Source organism: Hemiscyllium ocellatum, chromosome 1 (genome assembly GCF_020745735.1).
Source record: "Hemiscyllium ocellatum isolate sHemOce1 chromosome 1, sHemOce1.pat.X.cur, whole genome shotgun sequence".
Taxonomy (NCBI): Eukaryota; Metazoa; Chordata; class Chondrichthyes; order Orectolobiformes; family Hemiscylliidae; genus Hemiscyllium; species Hemiscyllium ocellatum.
In genome coordinates, this window is record NC_083401.1 from 8424304 (window position 1) to 8450467 (window position 26164).

Below are 26164 nucleotides of genomic sequence, written 5' to 3' on the forward strand. Positions count from 1 at the left end.
ACATCTTGAAAAGTGTTTGCATGACAGATGTTGTGCCTGCTACATGGTGTGTTTTAACACATATCCAGCAAAAGAACTGCAAGTCAACTCTTAGTTATAATAAACAATAATATTCATTCATTTGTCACAGTTAATACTAGAACAACAAAATACACTATAAAGTAACAATTTACACTATAAATCAAATCAACGATCTAGAACTTTACCTTAACGCTGGACGATTATATCTCACCACACCAGATCTTGACCTTGATCCATGAGGCGATGATCATCTGGTTGTCCTCTCCCGGTTGGTCCCAGGGGTTGCTTTTCTTCATGGTGGTTGCTCTTGAGCTACTGCTCCAGAGCGATTCTTACACTCAGTAGTTGTTTGCGGCCTTTTGGAAGGATCTTTAGTGTCCCCCAATAGATTGATCAGGGCTGGATCGCCCTGATCGGTTGGACCCAACCAAGCGTTGACATGTTGATGACAGGCTGGCCCTTGGATATCCATTCGTGGGGAAGTTTGGTGCTCATTGGTCAGTAGCCCTCTGCAAATAAGGATGTGAGGTGCCCCTGTGTCTGGTAAACAATTTGACGTTTCTGATTGCCTGAGGGATGGCATTCAGATTGATTCATTCAATACAAATTCACTTGGGGGAGGTGAAGGCCAAGTGGTATTATTGCTGGACTGTTAATCCAGAGAGAAAGCGAGGACTGCAGATGCTGGAGATCAGAGTTGAGAGTGTGGTGCTGGAAAAGCAAAGCTGGTCAGGCAGCATCCGAGGAGCAGGAGAATCGACATTTCAGGCATCAGCTCTTGTGCTCAAAATGTCGATCCTCCTGCTCCTCGGATGCTGCCAGACCAGCTTTGCTTTTCCAGCACCACACTCTCGATCCTGTTAACCCAGAGAACCAGGCAATGTTCTGGGAAGCTGGGTTCGAAACCTGTCACAGCAGATGGTGGAATTTCAATTCAACAAAAATCTGGGATTAAGAGTCTAACGATGGCCATGAATCCATTGTCGATTGTTGGAAAAACCCATCTGGTTCACAAACGTCCTTTAGGGAAGGAAATTGCTATCCCTACCTGGTCTAGCCTACATGCGACTACAGACTCACAGCAACACGGTTGACTCTTAACTGCCCTCTGAGCAGTTAGGGATGGGCACCAAATGCTGGCCGAGCCAGTGATGTCCACATCCCATGAATGAATAAAGGAAAAAAAGTGTATATTATATTGTCTGCATCTGCTAGGTCAGTTGCATCGTGTCTGTCTGTAACCCTGGACTCTGCAGCACGTTTATTAACACAGTCACTTCAGTCAAGGCTTGTCTCAATTTCCCAGTATGCCTTATTTATTATCCATTTTTCATTAAATCCATCATAAATCCCCCAATTTTAGGGGTCTGTCCAGCCACACAACGAAAGAGGATGTCTTAAAATGCATAAAGGTGGATAAATCCCCAGGGCCTGATCAGGTGTACCCGAGAACTCTGTGGGAAGCTAGAGAAGTGATTGCTGGGCCTCTTGCTGAGATATTTGTATCATCAATAGTCACGGGTGAGGTGCCGGACAACTGGAGGTTGGCTAATGTGGTGACACTGTTTAAGAACAATGGTAAGGACAAGCCAGGGAACTATAGACCAGTGAGCCTGACCTCGGTGGTGGGCAAGTTGTTGGAGGGAATCCTGAGGGACAGGATTTACGTATATTTGGAAAGGCAAGGACTGATTAGGGATAGTCAATATGGCTTTGTGCATGGGAAATCATGCGTCATGAGCTTGAATGAGTTTTTTGAGGAAGTAACAAAGAGGATTGATGAGGGCAGAGTAGTAGATGTGATCTATATGGATTTCAGTAAGGCGTTCAGCAAGGTTCCCTATGGGAGGCTTGTTGGCAAGGCTAGATCTCACAGAATACGGGGAGAACTAGCCATTTGGATACAGAACTGGCTCAAAGGTAGAAGACAGAGGGTGGTGGTGGAGGGTTGTTTTTCAGACTGGAGGCCTGTGACCAGTGGTGTGCCACAAGGATTGGTGCTGGGTCCACTGCTTTTTGTCATTTATGTAAATGATTTGGATGTGAGCATTGGAGGTACAGTTAGTAAGTTTGTAGGTAACACCAAAATTGGAGGTGTAGTGGATTGTGAAGCAGGTTACTTCAGACTACAACAGGACCTTGTTCAGATGGGCAATTGGGATGAGGAATGATGTTTGAGTTTAATTTGGATGTGAGGTGCTGCATTTTGGGAAAGCAAATCTTAGCAGGACTTATACACTTAATGGTAAGTTCCTAGGGAGTGTTGCTGAACAAAGAAACGTTTGAGTGCAGGTTCATAGTTCCTTGAAAGTGGAGTTGCAGGTACATTGGATAGTGAAGAAGGCGTTTAGTATGCTTGTCTTTATTGGTCAGAGTATTGAGTACAGGAGTTGGGAGGTCATGTTGCGGCTGTACAGGACATTGGTTAGACCACTTTGAAATACTGTGTTCAGTTCTGGTTTCCCTTCTATAGAAAGGATGTTGTGAAACTTGAAAATGTTCATAAAGATGTACAAGAGTGTTGCCAGGGTTGGAAGGTTTAAGCTATAGGGAGATGCTGAAAGGTTGGGGCTGTTTCCCTGGAGCATCGGACACTGAGTGGTGACTTTATACAAATTTATAAAATCATGAGAGGCATGAAGAGCCAAGGTCTTTTTCTGGGGTGGGGAAAACTAGAGGGCATAGGTTTAAGGTGAGAGGGGAAAGATTGAAAGGAACCTAAGGGACAACTTTTTTCACGCAGAGGGTGGTACGTGTATGGAATGAGATGCCAGAGGAAGTGGTGGAGGCTGGTACAAATACAGCACTTAAAAGGCATCTGGATGGATATATGAATAGGAAGGGTTTGGAAAGATATGGGCCAAGTGCTAGCAAATGGGCCTAGATTAATTTAGGATATCTGTTAGGCATAGATGATTTGGACTGAAGGGTCTGTTTCTGTGCTGTACATCTCTATGACTCTCTGAGTGGACAAAGGACCAGCAGATGGAGTACAATGTTGGTAAATGTGCAGTTATCCATTTCGATAGGAATAACAGCAAAATGGACTACTATTGAAACGGTGAAAAATTGCAGCATGCAGCTGTGCAGAGGGACCTGGGTGTCCTTGTGTATGAATCACAGAAGATTGGTCTGCCGGTACAACAGATAATTAGGAAGGCAAATGGAATTTTGTCCTTCATTGCTAAAGGGATTAAGTTTAAAAGCAGGGAGATTATGTTGCAGCATGTGCAGGGTGAGGCCACACCTGGAGTACTGCATGCAGTTTTGGTCTCCTTACTTGAGCAAGAAGTTTTTGGCACTGGAGGGGGTGCAGAGGAGGTTCACTTGATTGATTCCAGAGTTGAGAGGGTTGGCTTATGAGGAGATACTGAGTAGGCTGGGATTATATTCACTGGAATTTTGAAGGATGAGGAAGAATCTTATGGAAACAAATAAACTTATGAAGGGAATAGATAAGATAGAAGCAGGGAGGTTGTTTCTACTGGGGTGGGGGTGAAACTAGAACTAGGGGGTATCGCCTCAAAATAAGGGGGAGCAGATTTAGGATGGAGCTAAGGAGTAACCTCTTATCCCAAAGGGTTGTGAATCTGTGGAATTCCCTGGCCAGTGAAGCAGCTGAGGCTCCCTCACTGAATGTTTTTAAGGAAAAGGTAGAACGATTTTTGAACAGTGAAGGAAATAAGGGTTATGATGAGAGGCCAGTTAAGTGGAGATGAAGCCATGAAAAGATCAGCCCTGATCTTATTGAATGGTGGAGCGGGCTCGAAGGGCCAGACGGCCTACTCCTGCTCCTGGTTCTGATGTTCTCCAGACCTTACTTTTGCCACATTGCTGTGGATATGGAGTCACATGTAGGCCAGTCCAGGTAAGGATGGCAGTTTCCTTCCCTAAGGAATGTGAGTGAACCAGACGGGGTTTTCTGATAACAGGTACAAGGTCATCACTAGATTCTTAAATTCAGATGTTTTTATTGAATTCATATTCCATCATGTGCCATGACAGGATTTGAACCTGAGTCCCCAGAATGTGATCCAGGGCTCTGAATTAACAGCCTAGTGATACTCTCACTAGGCCATTGCCTCGTAGAGCACAGAGCATAGTCATAGAACATTACTGTGCAGTACAGGCCCTTTGGCCCTCAATGTTGTGCCAACCAGTGAAATTAATTGCATGCCCATCTAACCTATGCTGTTCCATTATTGTCCATATGTATGTCCAATGCCCATTTAAATGCCCTTACCGTCGGCAAGTCTACTACAGTTGCAGGCAGTTCCAGTTCTCTGAGTAAAGAAACTACCCCTGATATCTTGTCCTAAATCCATCACCCCTCAATTTAAAGCTATGTCCCCTCATGTTAGCCTTCACCATCTGAGGAAAAAGGCTCTCCCTGTCCACTCTATCTAAACCTCTGATTATCTTATACGTCTCAATTAAGTCACTTCTCAACCTTCTTCTCTTTAATGAAAACAGCCTGAGTTCCCTCAGCCTTTCCGCATAAGACCTTCCCTCCATACCAGGCAACATCCTGATAAATGTCCTCTGAACCCTTTCCAAAGCTTCAACATCCTTCCTATAATGCAGTGACCAGAACTGCACACAATACTCCAGATGCGGTTTTACCAGTGTCTTGTGCAGCTGAATCTTGACCTCATGGCTACGAAACTCAATCCCCATACCAATAAACGCCAACACACCATATACCTTCTTAACAACCCTATCAACCTGAATGGCAATGTTCAGGGATTTATGCACCTGGACACGGAGATCTCTCTGCTCATCTACACTACCAAGAATTTTACCATTAGCCTAGTACTCTGCATTCCTGTTACTTCTTCTGAAATGAACTGCCTCATACCTTTCCACATTAAACTCCAACTGCCACTTCTCAGCCCAGCTCTGCATCTTATCTATGTCCCTCTGTAACTCACAACACTCTTTGGCATTATCCACAACTCTGCCTACCTTACTGTCATCTACTAATTTACTAGATTAGAGTGGTGCTGGAAAAGCACAGCAGGTCAGGCAGCATCCGAGGAGCAGGAAAATTGACATTTTGGGCAAAAGACCTTCATCAAGAATAGAGGCAAGGAGCCTGCAGGGTGGAGAGATAAATGAGAGGAGGGGTGGGGTTGGGGAGAAAGTAGCATAGAGTACAATGGGTGAATGGGGGTGGGGATGAAAGTGATAGGTCAGAGAGGAGGGTGGAGCAGATGAGTGGGAAGGGAGATTGGCAGGTAGGACAGGTCATGAGGGCAGTGCTGAGCTTGAAGGTTGGAACTGGGGTGAGGTGGAGGAAGGGGAAATGAGGAAACTGGTGAAGTCCACATTGATGCCCTGAGGTTGAAGTGCTCCAAGGCGGAAGATGGGGCGTTCTTCCTCCGGGCGTCTGGTGGTGAGGGAGCAGCGGTGGAGCAGTACCTCCATGTTCTCGGCAGAGTGGGAAGGGGAGTTGAAATGTTGGACCATGGGGCAGTGGGATTGATTGGTCCGGGTGACCTGGAGATGTTCCCTAAAGCGCTCTGCTAAGAGGTGTCCAGTCTCCCCAATGTCGAGGAGACCGCATCGGGAGAAACGGATACAATAAATGATATCGGTGGATGTGCAGGTAAAACTTTGATGGATGTGGAAGGCTCCTTTGGGGCCTTGGATGGAGGTGAGGGAGGAGGTGTGGGCACAGGTTTTGCAATTCCTGTGGTGGCAGGGGAAGGTGCCAGCAGAGGAGGATGGGTTGTTGGGGGGCGTGGACTTGACCAGGTAGTCACAGAGGGAACGGGGTGGGGAGGGAAATATATCTCTGGTGGTGGGATCCATTAGGAGGTGACAGAAATGCCGTCAGATGATGTGGTTTATGCGAAGGTTGGTAGGGTGGAAGGTGAGGACCAGGGAGTCTGTCCTTGTTATAGTTGGAGGGGTGGGGTTTGAGGGTAGAGGTGCAGGACGTAGATGAGATGCGTTGGAGGGCATCTTTAACCACATGGGAGGGAAATTGCAGTCTCTAAAGAAGGAGGCCATCTGATGTGTTCTGTGTTAGAACTGGTCCTCCTGGGAGCAGATATGGTGGAAGAATTGGGATAGCATTTTTGCAGGAGGTAGGATGGAAAGATGTGTAATCCACTCTGCCTCTATTCCTGATGAAGGGCTTTTGGCCAAAATGTCGATTTTCCTGCTCCTTGGATGCTGCCTGACCTGCTGTGCTTTTCCAGCACCACACTAATCTAGACTCTGGTTTCCAGCATCTGCAGTCCTTGTTTTTACCTTGCAAATTTACTAACCCATCCTTCTCCCTAAGCCATCTTTCTATGCCCACATCCAGATCATTTATAAAAATGACAATAGCAGTGGCCCCAGAACGAATCCTTGCGGTATACCACTGGTAACTGAGCTCCAGGATGAACATTTCCCATCAACCACCACCCTCTGTCTTCTTTCAGCAAGCCAATTTCTGATCCAAAACGTTAAATCACCTTCAATCCCGAACCTCCGTGTTTTGTGTAATAGCCGACAGTGTGGAACCTTATCAAATGCCTTTACTAAAGTCCATATACACCACATCAACCATTTTACCTTCATCCATCTGTTTTGTCACCTTCTCGAAGAACTCAATAAGGCGAGGGATAGTCAACAAAACCATGTTGACTATCCCTACTCAAATTTTTCCTTTCCAGATGATTATAAATCCTATCTCTTCTAACCTTTTCCAACACCTTACCCACAACCCCATAATTAACAGGGTTGTCCCGCCCCCCGCCCCCCCTTCTTAAACAACAGAATAGCATTTGTTATCCTCCAGTCTTCTGGCACTACTCCTGTCGACAATGATGATAAAAAGATCAAAGCCAAAGGCTCTGCAATCTCCTCCCCGGCTTCCCAGAGAATTCGAGGATTAATCCCGTCCGGCCCAGTGGTCTTATCTATTTTCAGATCTTCCAAAATTGCTACAACTTCCTCTCTGTCAACCACGATCCCATCTAATCTAATGGCCTGTACCTCCGTATTCTCACTCACATTGCCCATTTCCAGTGTGAATACTGACGAAAGTATTAATTAAGCGCTTTTCCTACGTCCTCAGATTCTGCACAGAACTTCCCACTACTATCTTTGTTTGGCCCTAATCTTACTTTGGTCATTCTTTTATTCCTGATATAGCTATAGAAGGCCTTAGGGTTTTCCTTGATCCTGTCTGCCAACAACTTCTCATGACCTCTCCTGACTCTTCTTAGCCCTCTCTTTAGAGCTTTTCTGGCTAACTTATAACTCTCAAGCCCCCTAACTGAGCCTTCACGCCTCATTCTGACATAAGCCTTCTTCTTTCTCTTGACAAGAGCTTCAACTTCTTCAGTAAATCACGGCTCCCTCTCTCGACAACTACCTCCCTGCTGATGGGTATATACTTCTCAAGGATCCGCAGTAGCTGTTCCTTGAATGAGCTTCACATTTCAAGTGTGTCTATCTCCTGCTGTTTCCTTCCCCCATCCTATGCATCCTCAATCTTGCCTAATCGTATCATATTTGCCTTTCCCCCAGTTATAACTCTTTCCCTGCTGTATATACCTGTCTGCCCATTGCTATTGTAAACATAACTGAATTGCGGTCACTATCACCAAAGTGCTCACCTATCCCCAAATCTAACACCTGGCTGGGTTCATTCCCAGTACCAAATCCAATGTGGCATCTCCCCTTGTTGGCCTATCTATATACTGTGTCAGAAAACTCTCCTGCACACACTGAACAAAAACTGACCCGTCTAAACTACTTGCACTTGCACTATAGTATTCCCAGTCAACATTGGGGAAGTTAAAGTCCCCCATAACAACTACCCTGTTACCCTCACTCCTACCGAGAATCATCTTTGCTATTCTATCCTCTACATCCGTGGAACAATTCAGAGGCCTGTAGAAAACTCTTGTTCTCGGAATACCTCCTATCTGTCCCCCTAACTATGGAGTTCCCAATAACTAATGCTCTGCTCCTCTTCCCCCTGCTGCCCGTCTGAGCAACAGGGGCAGACTCTGCACCAGAGACCTGTGCTCCACTGCTTACCCCTGGTAAGTCATCTCCCCCAACAGTATCCAAAACGGTATACTTGTTGCTGAGGGGAGCCACCACACTGCCTGCTGGTTCTCTTTCCTACCCGTGACGGTAATCCATCTATCTTCTTCACATGGCTATGGAGTAACTACCTTCATAACTCTCCTCAATAATCCTCTCTACCTCCTGAATGATCCAAAGTTGCTTCCCCAATGCAGACTGTTTTGCCTCATCTTAGTCCCACGTGGGTGGGTCCCACGCTCCTAAACTGGGACTAAAGTCTCTCACTCAAAACCCAACCACCAGGGAAAATTGTCTTTCAGCATTAACTCCAACTACCATGAAGTGTTAACCCCATAAAAATATTCCTCCCCCCCCGAGCATTAACTTCCCAAAGCAGTCATCCTATGTACCATTAATCCCTCCCCCAAATCACTGAGCCCCTCCATGAACCATTAACCCCTCCCTATGGAGAGAGTTGGGCGGTGGGGATAATTTTGCTTTCTTCTTTGAGAGAGTTTGGATCAATATGATGGGCTGAGTGGCCTGTCTCTGTAACCTGAAGCCAAATGGTTGAGTAGAAATCACAGCGACTTGGTGGGGGCCATGGGGGTGGAGGGTGGGGGGGATGTTGGATATTTGGGTTTGTCAATGGGCTTTGTGTTGGGATTGTGTCTGACGCTCCCCCCCCCCGATTTCCTCCAGGAGTGACAGTGAATGCTGTCCACCCGGGAGTGGTGATGTCGGAAATTCTGCGGAACTACAATATAATCCTGAGGATTATCTTCAACCTGATTGGAATCTTCTTCTTCAAGGTCAGAGCTCATAGGAAGCTGCTGGTGCACTGGCCAGAGGCAGTACTCAGTTCCTGGTCATTGTCGGTGTGTTGGTAACTCAGAAAGAGAAGTCTTATATGTCTGTGCCACCATTTACATCCTCATAACATGCTGAAAGCTACAAGCAGGAAGAGGCCATTTGAACTCTTTCACCACCTCATGGGAACACGGTCAATCTGTGGTGTCAACCCAGTCACTTGACTTTGGCTCCTGTCCATTTAAATAAAGGTAGTAGAAAGAGAGATTGGATAGACTGGAGTTGCTTTACTCGGAGCAGAGCAGATCGAGAGGGGATGTGTTTGAGATGTATAAAATTATGAGGGACATGGGATTGACAGGAAGAACCTTTCTCCTTGATGGAGAGATCAATTCAGGGAGTGGTAATTAAAGGTGTAGCTGGGATGTGAGGAAAACCTTTCTCATCCAGAGGGTGGTGAGAATCTGGAACTCACTGCCTGTGAGGGTGGGAGAGACAGAAACCCTCATCACATTGAAGAAGGAGTAAGATGTGCACTTGCGATAAACAAAATTAAAAATCACACAACACCAGGTTATAGTCCAACAGGACCGCGCGTGCTCAAAAATCTAGTGCTTCCAAATAAACCTGTTGGACTATAACTTGGTGTTGTATGATTTTTAACTTTGTCCACCCCACTCCAACACCGGCTCTTCCATATCATGTGATAAACAAGGCCATGAACCAAGGGCCAGCAAATGGGATTAGAATCATTAGGCGGTTGTTTCTGACTGGTTTGAATATGAGGGGGGGCAAAGGGCCTGTTTCGGTGTTGTGAATCTCTCTGATTCTGTGATTTTATACAAGCAGTTGGGCTCGCAGCCGATTGTCACTCATATAGGAGAGTTCCAAACCTTTACTGTCCACTGTCTGCGGAAAGCTTTCCTGAATTCACTCCCGAAATGTCTGACCGTGGGAACAGCAGAAGTATTTTCTGTTCATCCTGTCAATTCCCCTTAATGTTTTGATAACTCTGATTAAAACCCTCCTGCCTCCCACCCCCTCACTACTCTTGTAAAATTCTCCTTTGTACAATCTCTCCTCATAACTCAACATCCAGGTGTCATTTCTGTGTGCTCTCTCCCACACTGATACAGTACAATCTTCTGATATTCAGAACAACTCACATCTCTCCAAATGTGGTCTAATGAGGGTTAGGTATGACTCCCACCCGCCTCTTATCCAATTCCATTCCTTTGATATTAAGGCTAGTCTAGGGGAGGCCATGGACTAGTAGTCCAAACGCAAAACTGTTAATCCAGAAATCCTGGGGACCTTAGTTCAAATCCCACCATAACAGATGGTGGAATTTGAATTCAATTAAAAATCTGGGATTAAAAGTCTAATGGCGAACATGAATCCATTGTCAATTGTCAGGAAAATCCCATCTAATTCATTTAGGGAAGGAAACTGCCAAGCTTACCTGGTCTGGCCTACAAGTGACTCCAGACCCACAGCAATGTGGTTGACTCTGAACAGTCCTGTCTGATGAGTAATAATTGCTACCTAGGAGGGATGCATTCACCACATGGGAGGGAAATTGCAGTCTCTAAAGAAGGAGGCCATCTGATGTGTTCTGTGTTAGAACTGGTCCTCCTGGGAGCAGATATGGTGGAAGAATTGGGATAGCATTTTTGCAGGAGGTAGGATGGAAAGATGTGTAATCCACTCTGCCTCTATTCCTGATGAAGGGCTTTTGGCCAAAATGTCGATTTTCCTGCTCCATGGATGCTGTCTGACTGCTGTGCTTTTCCAGCACCACACTAATCTAGACCTGGTTTCCAGCATCTGCAGTCCTTGTTTTTACCTTGCAAATTTACTAACCCATCCTTCTCCCTAAGCCATCTTTCTATGCCCACATCCAGGTCATTTATAAAAATGACAATAGCAGTGGCCCCAGAACGAATCCTTGCGGTATACCACTGGTAACTGAGCTCAGGATGAACATTTCCCATCAACCACCACCCTCTGTCTTCTTTCAGCAAGCCAATTTCTGATCCAAAACGTTAAATCACCTTCAATCCCGAACCTCCGTGTTTTGTGTAATAGCCGACAGTGTGGAACCTTATCAAATGCCTTTACTAAAGTCCATATACACCACATCAACCATTTTACCTTCATCCATCTGTTTTGTCACCTTCTCGAAGAACTCAATAAGGCGAGGGATAGTCAACAAAACCATGTTGACTATCCCTACTCAAATTTTTCCTTTCCAGATGATTATAAATCCTATCTCTTCTAACCTTTTCCAACACCTTACCCACAACCCCATAATTAACAGGGTTGTCCCGCCCCCCGCCCCCCCTTCTTAAACAACAGAATAGCATTTGTTATCCTCCAGTCTTCTGGCACTACTCCTGTCGACAATGATGATAAAAAGATCAAAGCCAAAGGCTCTGCAATCTCCTCCCCGGCTTCCCAGAGAATTCGAGGATTAATCCCGTCCGGCCCAGTGGTCTTATCTATTTTCAGATCTTCCAAAATTGCTACAACTTCCTCTCTGTCAACCACGATCCCATCTAATCTAATGGCCTGTACCTCCGTATTCTCACTCACATTGCCCATTTCCAGTGTGAATACTGACGAAAGTATTAATTAAGCGCTTTTCCTACGTCCTCAGATTCTGCACAGAACTTCCCACTACTATCTTTGTTTGGCCCTAATCTTACTTTGGTCATTCTTTTATTCCTGATATAGCTATAGAAGGCCTTAGGGTTTTCCTTGATCCTGTCTGCCAACAACTTCTCATGACCTCTCCTGACTCTTCTTAGCCCTCTCTTTAGAGCTTTTCTGGCTAACTTATAACTCTCAAGCCCCCTAACTGAGCCTTCACGCCTCATTCTGACATAAGCCTTCTTCTTTCTCTTGACAAGAGCTTCAACTTCTTCAGTAAATCACGGCTCCCTCTCTCGACAACTACCTCCCTGCTGATGGGTATATACTTCTCAAGGATCCGCAGTAGCTGTTCCTTGAATGAGCTTCACATTTCAAGTGTGTCTATCTCCTGCTGTTTCCTTCCCCCATCCTATGCATCCTCAATCTTGCCTAATCGTATCATATTTGCCTTTCCCCCAGTTATAACTCTTTCCCTGCTGTATATACCTGTCTGCCCATTGCTATTGTAAACATAACTGAATTGCGGTCACTATCACCAAAGTGCTCACCTATCCCCAAATCTAACACCTGGCTGGGTTCATTCCCAGTACCAAATCCAATGTGGCATCTCCCCTTGTTGGCCTATCTATATACTGTGTCAGAAAACTCTCCTGCACACACTGAACAAAAACTGACCCGTCTAAACTACTTGCACTTGCACTATAGTATTCCCAGTCAACATTGGGGAAGTTAAAGTCCCCCATAACAACTACCCTGTTACCCTCACTCCTACCGAGAATCATCTTTGCTATTCTATCCTCTACATCCGTGGAACAATTCAGAGGCCTGTAGAAAACTCTTGTTCTCGGAATACCTCCTATCTGTCCCCCTAACTATGGAGTTCCCAATAACTAATGCTCTGCTCCTCTTCCCCCTGCTGCCCGTCTGAGCAACAGGGGCAGACTCTGCACCAGAGACCTGTGCTCCACTGCTTACCCCTGGTAAGTCATCTCCCCCAACAGTATCCAAAACGGTATACTTGTTGCTGAGGGGAGCCACCACACTGCCTGCTGGTTCTCTTTCCTACCCGTGACGGTAATCCATCTATCTTCTTCACATGGCTATGGAGTAACTACCTTCATAACTCTCCTCAATAATCCTCTCTACCTCCTGAATGATCCAAAGTTGCTTCCCCAATGCAGACTGTTTTGCCTCATCTTAGTCCCACGTGGGTGGGTCCCACGCTCCTAAACTGGGACTAAAGTCTCTCACTCAAAACCCAACCACCAGGGAAAATTGTCTTTCAGCATTAACTCCAACTACCATGAAGTGTTAACCCCATAAAAATATTCCTCCCCCCCCGAGCATTAACTTCCCAAAGCAGTCATCCTATGTACCATTAATCCCTCCCCCAAATCACTGAGCCCCTCCATGAACCATTAACCCCTCCCTATGGAGAGAGTTGGGCGGTGGGGATAATTTTGCTTTCTTCTTTGAGAGAGTTTGGATCAATATGATGGGCTGAGTGGCCTGTCTCTGTAACCTGAAGCCAAATGGTTGAGTAGAAATCACAGCGACTTGGTGGGGGCCATGGGGGTGGAGGGTGGGGGGGATGTTGGATATTTGGGTTTGTCAATGGGCTTTGTGTTGGGATTGTGTCTGACGCTCCCCCCCCCCGATTTCCTCCAGGAGTGACAGTGAATGCTGTCCACCCGGGAGTGGTGATGTCGGAAATTCTGCGGAACTACAATATAATCCTGAGGATTATCTTCAACCTGATTGGAATCTTCTTCTTCAAGGTCAGAGCTCATAGGAAGCTGCTGGTGCACTGGCCAGAGGCAGTACTCAGTTCCTGGTCATTGTCGGTGTGTTGGTAACTCAGAAAGAGAAGTCTTATATGTCTGTGCCACCATTTACATCCTCATAACATGCTGAAAGCTACAAGCAGGAAGAGGCCATTTGAACTCTTTCACCACCTCATGGGAACACGGTCAATCTGTGGTGTCAACCCAGTCACTTGACTTTGGCTCCTGTCCATTTAAATAAAGGTAGTAGAAAGAGAGATTGGATAGACTGGAGTTGCTTTACTCGGAGCAGAGCAGATCGAGAGGGGATGTGTTTGAGATGTATAAAATTATGAGGGACATGGGATTGACAGGAAGAACCTTTCTCCTTGATGGAGAGATCAATTCAGGGAGTGGTAATTAAAGGTGTAGCTGGGATGTGAGGAAAACCTTTCTCATCCAGAGGGTGGTGAGAATCTGGAACTCACTGCCTGTGAGGGTGGGAGAGACAGAAACCCTCATCACATTGAAGAAGGAGTAAGATGTGCACTTGCGATAAACAAAATTAAAAATCACACAACACCAGGTTATAGTCCAACAGGACCGCGCGTGCTCAAAAATCTAGTGCTTCCAAATAAACCTGTTGGACTATAACTTGGTGTTGTATGATTTTTAACTTTGTCCACCCCACTCCAACACCGGCTCTTCCATATCATGTGATAAACAAGGCCATGAACCAAGGGCCAGCAAATGGGATTAGAATCATTAGGCGGTTGTTTCTGACTGGTTTGAATATGAGGGGGGGCAAAGGGCCTGTTTCGGTGTTGTGAATCTCTCTGATTCTGTGATTTTATACAAGCAGTTGGGCTCGCAGCCGATTGTCACTCATATAGGAGAGTTCCAAACCTTTACTGTCCACTGTCTGCGGAAAGCTTTCCTGAATTCACTCCCGAAATGTCTGACCGTGGGAACAGCAGAAGTATTTTCTGTTCATCCTGTCAATTCCCCTTAATGTTTTGATAACTCTGATTAAAACCCTCCTGCCTCCCACCCCCTCACTACTCTTGTAAAATTCTCCTTTGTACAATCTCTCCTCATAACTCAACATCCAGGTGTCATTTCTGTGTGCTCTCTCCCACACTGATACAGTACAATCTTCTGATATTCAGAACAACTCACATCTCTCCAAATGTGGTCTAATGAGGGTTAGGTATGACTCCCACCCGCCTCTTATCCAATTCCATTCCTTTGATATTAAGGCTAGTCTAGGGGAGGCCATGGACTAGTAGTCCAAACGCAAAACTGTTAATCCAGAAATCCTGGGGACCTTAGTTCAAATCCCACCATAACAGATGGTGGAATTTGAATTCAATTAAAAATCTGGGATTAAAAGTCTAATGGCGAACATGAATCCATTGTCAATTGTCAGGAAAATCCCATCTAATTCATTTAGGGAAGGAAACTGCCAAGCTTACCTGGTCTGGCCTACAAGTGACTCCAGACCCACAGCAATGTGGTTGACTCTGAACAGTCCTGTCTGATGAGTAATAATTGCTACCTAGCTAGTGATGCCCTCACCCTGTGAATGAACTTAAAAAAAAAACCTCATTAGGTTTTTTTTGGTGCTTTTCTGTACTTAAAACATCAATTTTGTTTTGGACCTCACCCTGGTATCGGGACACTGATTCTATTCCAATATGACAGCTGAGTAAATTCAATGAATAAACCATGAACTGTCACTTGGTTTTAGCAATATTGACCACGATACCATAATTGGTTCTTGTAAAATTAATCTGGTTCTTTAATGTCCTTTAGGGAAATCAGCCATTCTCACCTGGTCTGGCCTCCATGTGACTCCAGTCCCACAGTGATGTGGTTGACTCTGGAAAGCACAGGATGGACAGAAAACACTGGTTTTGCAAGCAACGCCCACACATCCCATGAAAGAATAATTAAAAAAGAAAAAAACCTCATGAAATTAGTTCGACACAAAGTGTTTAGATAAATTTATGCTTTCAGTTATGGTATTGAACTCACTATAACACAGAAGGAGTTCATTTGGCCCATTGACTTTATGCCAGCTCTCTTCTGTTCCTCCATGCCCCTAACTCTAAAGGTTTCTTTCTTTAGACACCTACGCAATTTCCTTTTGAAATCATTCATTGTCTCCACTTTCATCCACTTCATCAGCTGTGAGTTGCAAGACTGAGTTTCTGTGCACTATATATACCTTTCTGTTCTCCTATACACATTCCACACGAGTGTAGTGGACACAAGTTTCAGGGCAGCATGGTCGGGTAGTTTAAGGCAGTCGATCCAGACTCTGATGGGGCTTGGGTTCAAACCTTGACCTACCAATTCTGAGGAATGTGCATGTTTCTGCAGCTTCTGCTTTTTGTTACACAGTGAATGGTAGAGTCCTGAGGAGTGTTGTCAAACCTAGGGGCACTTTCCTTGAAAGTGCCATCGCAAGTAAACAAGGTGATGAAGAAGCTGAAAATGTGTTGCTGGAAAAGCGCAGCAGGTCAGGCAGTATCCAAGGAACAGGAGAATCGACGTTTCGGGCATAAGCCCTTCTTCAGGAATGAGGAGGGTGTGCCAAGCAGGCTAAGATAAAAGGTAGGGAGGAAGGACTTGGGGGAGGGGTGTTGGAAATGCGATAGGTGGAAGAAGGTTAAGGTGAGGTGATAAGCCGGAGTGAGGGTGGGGGCAGAGAGGTCAGGAAGAAGATTGCAGGTTAGGAAGGTGGTGCTGAGTCCGAGGGTTGGGACTGAGACAAGGTGGGGGGAGGGGAAATGAGGAAACTGGAGAAATCTGAGTTCATCCCTTGTGGTTGAAGGGTTCTTAGGCGGAAGATGAGGCGCTCTTCCTCCAGCCGTCGTGTTGCTATGGTCTGGTGATGGAGGAGTCCGAGGACCTGCATGTCCTTGGTGGAGTGGGTGGGGGAGTTGAAGTGTTGAGCCACAGGGTGGTTGGGTTGGTTGGCCCGGGTGTCCCAGAGGTGTTCTCTGAAACGTTCCGCAAGTAGGCGGCCTGTCTCCCCAATATAGAGGAGGCCACATCGGGTGCAGCGGATGCAGTAAATGATGTGTGTGGAGGTGCAGGTGAATTTGTGGCAGATATGGAAGGATCCCTTGGGGCGTTCGAGGGAGTTGAGGGGGGGAGGTGTGGGCGCATGTTTTGCATTTCTTGCAGTTGCAGAGGAAGGTGCCGGGAGTGGAGGTTGGGTTGGTGGGGGGTGTGGACCTGACGAGGGAGTCATGGAGGGAGTGGTCTTTTCGGAACACTGATAGGGGAGGGGAGGGAAATATATCCCTGGTGGTGGGGTCCGTTTGGAGGTGGCGGAAATGACGGCGGATGATACGATGTATATGGAGGTTGGTGGGGTGGTAGGTGAGAACCAGTGGGGTTCTGTCCTGGTGGCGATTGGAGGGGCGGGGCTCAAGGGCAGAGGAACAGGAAGTGGAGGAGATGCGGTGGAGAGCATTATCGACCACTTCTGGGGGGAAATTGTGGTCTTTGAAGAAAGAGGCCATCTGGGTTGTTTGGTATTGGAACTGGTCCTCCTGGGAGCAGATGCGGCGGAGACAAAGGAATTGCGAATATGGGATGGCATTTTTACAGGGGGCAGGGTGAGAAGAGGTGTCGTCTAGGTAGCTGTGGAAGTTGGTCAGTTTATAATAAATGTCTGTGTTGATTCGGTCGTCCAAGATAGAAAAGGAGAGGTCGAGGAAGGGGAGGGAGGAGTCTGAGACGGTCCAGGTAAATTTGAGGTCGGGGTGGAAGATGTTAGTAAAGTGGATGAACTGTTCAACCTCCTCGTGGGAGCACGAGGCAGGCATAGCTGGGGCTACCAAAGGAGTAGCCATGGGCACCCGCATGGGCCCAGCTATGCCTGCCTCTTCATAGGATATGTGGAACAGTCCATCTTTCACAGCTACACTGGCACCACCCCCCACCTTTTCCTCCGCTACATCGATGATTATATCGGCGCTGCCTCGTGCTCCCACGAGGAGGTTGAACAGTTCGACCACTTTACTAACACCTTCCACCCCGACCTCAAATTTACCTGGACCGTCTCAGACTCCTCCCTCTCCTTCCTAGACCTCTCCATTTCTACCTTGGGCGACCGAATCAACACGGACATTTACTATAAACTGACCGACTCCCACAGCTACCTAGACTACACCTCCTTCCACTCTGCCCCCTGTAAAAATGCCATCCCATATTCCCAATTCCTTTGTCTCCGCCGCATCTGCTCCCAGGAAGACCAGTTCCAATACCAAACAACCCAGATGGCCACTTTCTTCAAAGACCACAATTTCCCCCCAGACGTGGTCGACGATGCCCTCCACTTCCCGCTCCTCCGCCCTTGAGCCCCGCCCCTCCAATCACCAGCAGGACAGAACCCCACCGGTCCTCACCTACCATCCACCAACCTCCATATACATCGTATCATCCTTCGTCATTTCCGTCACCTCCAAACGGACCCCACCACCAGGGATATATTTCCCTCCCCTCCCCTATCAGCGTTCCGAAAAGACCACTCCCTCCATGAGTCCCTCGTCAGGTCCACACCCCCCACCAACCCAACCTCCATTCCCGGCACCTTCCCCTGCAACCGCAGGAAATGTAAAACTTGCGCCCACACCTCCCCCCTTACTTCCCTCCAAGGCCCCAAGGGATCATTCCATATCCGCCACAAATTCAACTGCACCTCCACACACACCATTTACCGCATCCGCTGCACCCGTTGTGGCCTCCTCTATATTGGGGAGACAGGCCGCCTACTTGCGGAACATTTCAGAAAGCACCTCTGGGACACCCAGACCAAGCAACCCAACCGCCCCATGGCTCAACACTTCAACTCCCCCTCCCACTCCGCCAAGGACATGCAGGTCCTTGGACTCCTCCATTGCCAGACCATAGCAACACGACGGCTGGAGGAAGAGCGCCTCATCTTCCGCCTAAGAACCCTTCAACCACAAGGGATGAACTCAGATTTCTCCAGTTTCCTCATTTCCCCTCCCCCCACCTTGTCTCAGTCCCAACCCTCGAACTCAGCACCACCTTCCTAACCTGCAATCTTCTTCCTGACCTCTCCGCCCCCACCCCCACTCCAGCTTATCACCATCACCTTGACCTCCTTCCACCTATCGCATTTCCAACACCCCTCCCCCAAGTCCTTCCTCCCTACCTTTTATCTTAGTCTGCTTGGCACACTTTCCTCATTCATGAAGAAAGGGTCATGCCCGAAACGTCAGTTCTCCTGCTCCTTGGATGCTGCCTGACCTGCTGCGCTTTTCCAGCAACACATTTTCAGCTCTGATCTCCAGCGTCTGCAGTCCTCACTTTCTTCAAGGTGATGAAGAAGGCTGTTAGCATGCCTGCTTTCATTGGTCAGAGCACTGAGTACAGGAGTTAGTGTGTCATGTAACGGCTGTACAAGACATTGGACAGGCCACAGTTTGGAGTCCTGTGTACAGTGTGGTCGCCTTGCTATAGGAAGGATGTTAAACTGGAAAGGGTGCTGAAAAGATTTACAAGTATGTTACTGAAACTGGAGAGTTTAAGTTATAAGGAGAGACTGGATAGGCTGGGACCTTTTCCCCTGGAGCATGGGAGGCTGAAGGGTGACCTTACAGAGATCGATAAAATCATGAGCACCATAGATAAGACGAATAGCCAAGGTCTTTTCCCTGGGATAAGGTGAGAAGAGAAAGATTTAAAAGGGACCTGAGGGACAACTTTTTCACACAGAGGGTGGTGCTGTGTAAATGGAATGAGCTAACAGAAAGTGGTGGAGTTAAATACAATTACAACGTTTAAAATACATTTGGGCGGGGCTTGAATAGGAAAGGTTTAGAGGAATATGAGCCAAATGCTGACAAATGGGACTAGTTCAGTTTGGGAAACATAGTCGGCATGGACTGGTTGGGCCAAAGGGAATGTTTCCATGCTGTATGATCTTTGGCTCTATATAGCTTTCCATTCTCATATACATATTTCTATGCTCAAAGATGTTTGGAATTCAATATTTGAGCAATTTGGTTTGTTGATCTTCTATTGCTTGACATTTTGAAATGATCTTCTGTTCCAGTCTTCAGAGGAAGGAGCTGTAAGTCCCATCTACTGTGCTGTATCAAAGGAAATGGAAGGTGTCTCTGGAAAGTACATCGATAGTGACTGCTCCCTCACTCTGCCCAGTCCATCAGCACAAGACCAAGCTTTAGCTAAAAAGCTGTGGGAAGTCAGTGAGTCATTCACTGGCCTTGCAAATGACAAGAGTCAAGTTAATGCAATGTGAATGATTCCTCCAGGTATCTCCTCAGGCATTAACCCCACTGTCAAAAATCTCCACTTCCCCAAAATCCTCCTGTCTCCTGCCCTCCATTCTATCTCTTTGCAGCAAGACCAGGGCACTGTCTAGCCTTGAGCTGACAAATGGACAATTAATATTCATGCCACATAGGTGCCACACAATGACCATTCCTGACAAAGTTAAAAATCACGCAACACCAGGTTGTAGTCCAACAGGTTTATTTGGAATTACTAGCTTTCATCAGGTAACTAGTGGGGCAGGATCATAAGGCACAGAATTTATAGCAAACGATCAGAGTGTCATGCAATTAAAACAATATATTGAGCAAACCTAGATTGCTGTTAAGTCTTTCATCTTGTTATGAAGTAGTAGGTGTACTCTACCTTTAAGAGAGAGTGAAAGCTGGCAAGGACTTAACAAGCACAGAGCATTCTAAAAAAATTAAAAATGTAACATTTGGCAGTGAAATAAATAGCTGAGCTGTTGCTCTGGTATACAACAAATTCGAATTTGACCAATCGGTTTAGATTATGCCTAAAGATACCAAAGTCCAAACAAATTTGAATTTTATTGTTTTGATGACATCAAACCAATGAGATGATCGAACGTCTTGGGGTATAAAAATCTGGCATTTTGAACAGTTAGCCAGAGCAGCAAAGAGCACACACAGACACAGACGGCTTGCAGAATCGCTCTCTGAAAGGTACCTGTTCATATGAAATCTGTGTAGCAGAAGACCGAAGACCCAGAAAAATCTGCAGTGGAACATTCAGAGGAGAATCGACACAGCTGACTGGTTTTGAAATTTGAATTTTTTGTAAATCTTAATCGGATCAGTATATTGTTGTAGAGTGGGAGGTAGATAAATCATTAAGTCAAAGGAGGTTTACAATATAGATAGTTGTTGTTTAATGTTTTATTTTTCTTGTAAAATAATAAATTGTTAATTTTTTAAATAGTGGGATTTGGTAGTTCTTTGTCACTCAGTTTTACAGATTATGAGCGAGGTGAGCTTTTCTGTGTCTGGTTTAAATTAACAGAAGGGTTTACCCTGTGTCATAACAATCTTTTATAATGGGTTGCAGGTTTTGGTTCATTAAGATGCAAATTTCAAAATTTCTTTTAAGTCACCTTCTCAAGATAACTTATGGTTTTATAAAAAAAGTCACCTCTCAGTTAGACAATGCATTAAAGGTGTGAGGTTAGAGTCTGTCTGTATCTCAATCTTGAGTCAGACTGGTTTTATTTCCAAAGTAAGAATTTATAAACTGTTATATGGATTGACTGCCTTTTGGCTATGGTTGTGCGCTTTTTGGGCAAAATATTCTGCAAATGGAATTTCACCCCACAGACGCTCTTTGTCTCTCAGACATACAAACTACACCCTCACATTCACACCCATGCACGCACCCTCTCACAGGCTTATACTTCGTCACACTCTACCAAGCACGCACACAAACACACACTCTCTCATATGCACTCAGACTCACATACGCATACATACAAATACACATATAAGTCTATGGGGTAAATTTGCATTTACAGAATTTTATTTGCAGTTTCATTCTATTTTGCTCAAAAAGCACACAATCTGCAGGCAGTCAATCCATATAACACTTTATAAATTCCTATTTTGGGAACAGAACCAGTCTGACTCAAGATTGGGAAACAGACAAACTCTAACCTCACACCTTTAATACATTGTCTGAGCTGAGAAGTTACCTTTTATTTTATAAAACCTTAAGTTATCTTGAGAATGTGACTTAAAGCAAGTTCTGGGATTTACATATTAATGAACCGAAACTTGCAACACATTCTCAAAGATGAAAACTTAACAATCCAGGTTTGTTCAATATATCACTTCAACTTCTATAATCTTTGACACTATAATCTTTTGCATAAAGTTTGTGTCTTTTGATCTTATACTCCACAACCACCAGATGAAGGAGCAGCGCTCTGAAAGCTAGTGCTGCCAAACAAACCTGTTCGGCTATAACCTGGTGTTGTGTGATTTTTAATTTCATTTCGAACAAGACAGAGTTTAACCATCATTCCTTGATATTCGGTGGTGTTACCGTTTCCACCAAATCAACATCAAGAAACTGAATTGGACTTGCTATATAAATACAATGGCTACAAGAGCAGGCCGTGGGAGACAATGACCTAGTGGTATTATCGCTGAACTATTAACTAAGAGATGCATGTAATGTTCTGGGGACCCAGTTCAAGTTTCGCCATAAATTCAATAAAAATCTTGAATTAACAGACTAATAATGACCATGAATCCATTGGCAATTGTCATAAAAACCCGTCTGGTTCACTAATGTCCTTCAGAGACAGAAACTGCCATACTTACATGTGAATCTAGACCCACAGCAATGTGATTAACGTTTAACTGCCCTCTGGGGCAATTAGGGAGGAACAAAAAATGCTGACCTGGCCAGTGATGCACACATCCTGAGAATGATTTTTTAAAAATGGTCTGGGACCAGGAATCCTTCAGTGAGTAACTCACCTCCTGATTCTCCAAGGCACAGGGCAGGAGTGTGATGGAATACTCCCCAGTTGCCTGGATGGGTGCAGCCCTAACAACACTCAAGAAGCTTGATACCATCCAGTAGCCCGCTTGATTAGCCCTGCATCTACAAACATCTACACTCTCCGCCACTGACACTCAGTGTGTACTATCTACAAGATGCACTGCAGAAATTCACTCAAGATAGCACCTTCCAAACCCACGACCACTTCCATCTAGAAGGACAAGGGCAGCAGATACATGGGAATACCACTCCCTGCATGTTCCCCTCCAAGCCACTCACCATCCTGACTTGGAAATATATCACCGTTCCTTCAATGTTGCTGGGTTAAAATGCTGGAATTCCCTCTCTAAGGGCATATGGGTCAACCCAAAGCACATGGACTGCAGCAGTTCAGAAAGGCAACTCACTCCACCTTCTCAAGAGGAATCACTACGGCATGAATGAATAAACTAATCCCCCCTTCCTCCATTTTCACCCTGGTGGCAACTCAGTCCTCTTAGCATAATGTCAGCTGCTGCTTACTTATTGAGAAATGCAGGGAAACATAGCTCAGTCAAATTCTGTACAGCCTATCTGTCTCAGGAAAATAAAACTACTGATTGGCTAAGCCCAGGTCTCGTGTGTCTGTCCATTCCTGACCACCTGGAAGCTTGGTGCAAGGATTAGAGTCTCCAATTACACACAAACATCACTGAATTAGGTGTTACTCAACTCCTCAGCGATGTGATGGATTTTCCAAGGACCTATCAAATTATTCTCACTCCCTCTGCAGAAATTTACAGAAAAAACATCTCCTCAGATAAATGACTAAATGAACCTTGTCACTTTTATCAAGTCAATAATAGCTGGATCATTCCAGGTTTGGAGGGCAGAAGAGCCTGTTCCTGTGCTGTATTGTTCATGTTCTTTGTTTACTCAGAGTCTAACACAGGTATACCTCAGTAAACATGAGCGCCATCTCAGACATAATAAGACAACCATATTTGATTTGATATTGCATAACTCCATGTTGAGAGAAAATGAAAGGATTCGGTTTGAGAAAAAATGGAAAAGCATATGACCAGATACATCAGCACCCAGTTACATCTTTTAACTTTTGTCCATTTTAAAACTGTGGACCGAAGTGAGAAAGAGCTGTTTCTGACATGCATGTTTTAAAAGGAAGGAATTTGATACTCTTCAGAGATCTTGCTTGTGTTGCTTTGAATTCCCACATGAACTGGAGCTAAGGGATGGTTTACAAGTGAAGCTGACTGGTTTGTAATCCCTGCCCATTCATAAATCTGTTAATGGTTGTTAGGTAGCTGAAGAGCTTCGGCTCTGAACAGAACAGAGAGAACTGAGGTCAAACTAGAGAGTAAACATTAAAAATCATACAACACCAGATTATAGTCCAAGTTTTATTTGGAAGCACTAGCGTACGGAGCACTGCTCCTTCATCTGGTAGCTGTGTGACAGGATCATAAGACACAGAATGCCCTCAATGGGGACCTTGGGTTACGTCACATTACAGGTGACCCCACTACACTGTACACTCTCTCATACATACACACTCTTACATACTCACACACTCACGCACATCCTCTCTCATACACATGGTTTTACACACACACACACACACACACACACACACACACACACACACACACACACACACACACACACACACACACACACACACCAGACTCACACCCATGCACACACCTTTTACAGGCTTATACTCCATCACACTCACACACACACACTCTACCAAGCATGCACACATGCAAAACATACACTGTCCCATGCGTACTCACACGCACACACTCACTCTCTCTCTCATGCACACACACACACACACATATAAATCAATGCGGTGAATATGCATTTACAGGGTTATATTTGCAGATACATTCTAGTTTGCTCAAAAAGCACATAACCTGCAAGCAGTCAATCCATATAAAACATTTTATCAATTCTTACTTGGGAAATAGAACCAGTCTGACTAAGATTGGGACACAGACAGTCTCTGACCTTACACCTTTAATGCATTGTCTGAGCTGAGATGTCACCTTTTTTTAATAAAACCTTAAGTTATCTTGAGAATGTAACTTAAAAGAACTTTTGGGAATTACATGTTAATGAACCGAAACCTGCAACCCATTTTAAAAGGTGAAAGACTTAACATCAACCTAGGTTTGCTCAATATACCATTTCAGTTGCATGACACTGTAATCTTTTGCTATAAATTCTGTGTCTTAGGATCCTGTCCCACAGCTACCTGATGAAGAAGCAGCGCTCCAAAAGCTAGTGCTTCCAAGTAAACCTGTTGGGCTATAACCTGGTGTTGTGTGATTTTTAACTTTGTCCAGCCCAGTCCAACACTGATACCTCCACATCAGAGAGAAAACCGCAGGTCTGTATCACCCAAACAACTCACTCTCAAGACCAGACCAAACTCCCTTAAAATATATTAAGAAGATAGCCTAGACCCTAACTTTTCCTTATTTTAAAGGTGAGTGTCAAGTGCTGTGGTCCAGCTGCAATTCGATTGGTCAAACTACTCGATGTCAAGCAAAACACACTTTATTTTTACATGACCGTTAAAATATAGACAAAATAAAACTGACTTAACTGTAACTCTATTGAAATGTTTAACAAAGTAGTATATATACTAACTCCTAATAATTAACTGTTCCAATATAGTAAATCCTATAAACACACCCTTAGCAAAGGCAAATTCAGTAAAATAGATTGTCTCATATATAATTCTAGCAGCAGCCAGAGAATCCCAGCTTTTAGCTGTAACAGACAGGTGTAAGAGCTTCCACATTCAGCTTCAAGACCCCAGCAACTGCTAAAAGTTAAAACTAAAAATCTTGGTTCTGTGGGAGCATGACCACCACCATTCAGACTGCTTCTATTGTTCCAACATTTAAAAAATGCATGGCCTCACAAGCTGTTTACTTTATTGGCTGTGAGCAGATCACACAGCGCCTCTGTCTCAACCCTTCTTCATAAAAAAACGGACAAAGTACACCTTTTAAAGCTGTAGTATTGTCACACGATTATTTGCAGTAATCCACTTCAAAGCTGAGAAAAACAGCTTCCACTTTCTTTAGCAGAGGCTGTAAGTTGTGAATTGGATAAGTCAGAGACCTTTCAAAGACAATGGAACCCCTTCAAAATACTGTGCCAATCACAAAGTGCTGGAGAAACTTGACTGGTCTGTCAGCATCTGTACAGACAGAAACAGAGTTAACATTTCAACTGCTATATGAATCTCTATTAGAACTCTTCTTCTGCTCTGTTCGTTTCTCACCAGTACAAACAGACACCCAATTCTACATTTAAAAGCAGCCCCCAAGTTGTGATTAGGTTCTGTTTGCAAGTTGGAACTCAATAAGGACATCATAATATAGCTCTACAGCCTTATCCCAGTGAAGTGTAAGCAGTCGTGGGTTACCAGAAGACCATAAGACATAGGAGCAGAAATTAGGCCATTCAGCCCATCAAGTCTGCTCTGCCAATCATGGCTGATAAGTTTCTCAACCCCATTCTCCTCATAACTCTTTATCCCCTTGACAATCAAGGACCTATCTGTCTCTATCTTAAATATACTCAATGATCTGGCCTCCACAGCTTTCTGTGGCAATGAATTCCACAGACTTCCCACTCTCTGGCTGAAGAAGTTTCACCTTATCTCCATTCTAGAGGGTCTTCCCTTTACTCTAAGGCTGTGCCCTCGGGTCCTAGTCTCTCCTACCAGTGGAAATATCTTCTCAACATCTGCTCTGTCCAGGCTGTTCAGTATTCTGTAAGTTCCGATTAGATGACCCCCATCTTTCTAAATTCCATCGAGTATAGACCCAGAGTTCTCAAATGTTCCTCATATGTTAAATTTTTCATTTCTGGGACCATTCTTGTGAACCTCCTCTGAACATGCTCCAGGACCAGTACACCCTTCCTGAGATATGGGGCCCAAAACTGGGTACAACATTCCAAATGTGGCCTGACCACAGCCTTATAGTTTTAGTATA

The 26164-nt window shown here is 45.1% G+C and overlaps 1 protein-coding gene across 1 annotated transcript in view; it reads left to right on the plus strand.

Annotated features, from left to right (window-relative positions):
• zgc:64106 (uncharacterized protein LOC393348 homolog) overlaps window positions 1-20704 on the plus strand; it is a 110338-nt gene extending 89634 nt beyond the window's left edge. Inside the window, exons 5-6 of the mRNA XM_060827940.1 lie at window positions 8758-8867; window positions 19384-20704. Coding sequence (XP_060683923.1) covers window positions 8758-8867; window positions 19384-19590 — 317 coding nt within the window. The 3' untranslated portion in view covers window positions 19591-20704. The remainder of the gene's footprint in view (window positions 1-8757; window positions 8868-19383) is intronic.
• Window positions 20705-26164: the final 5460 nt, after the last annotated feature.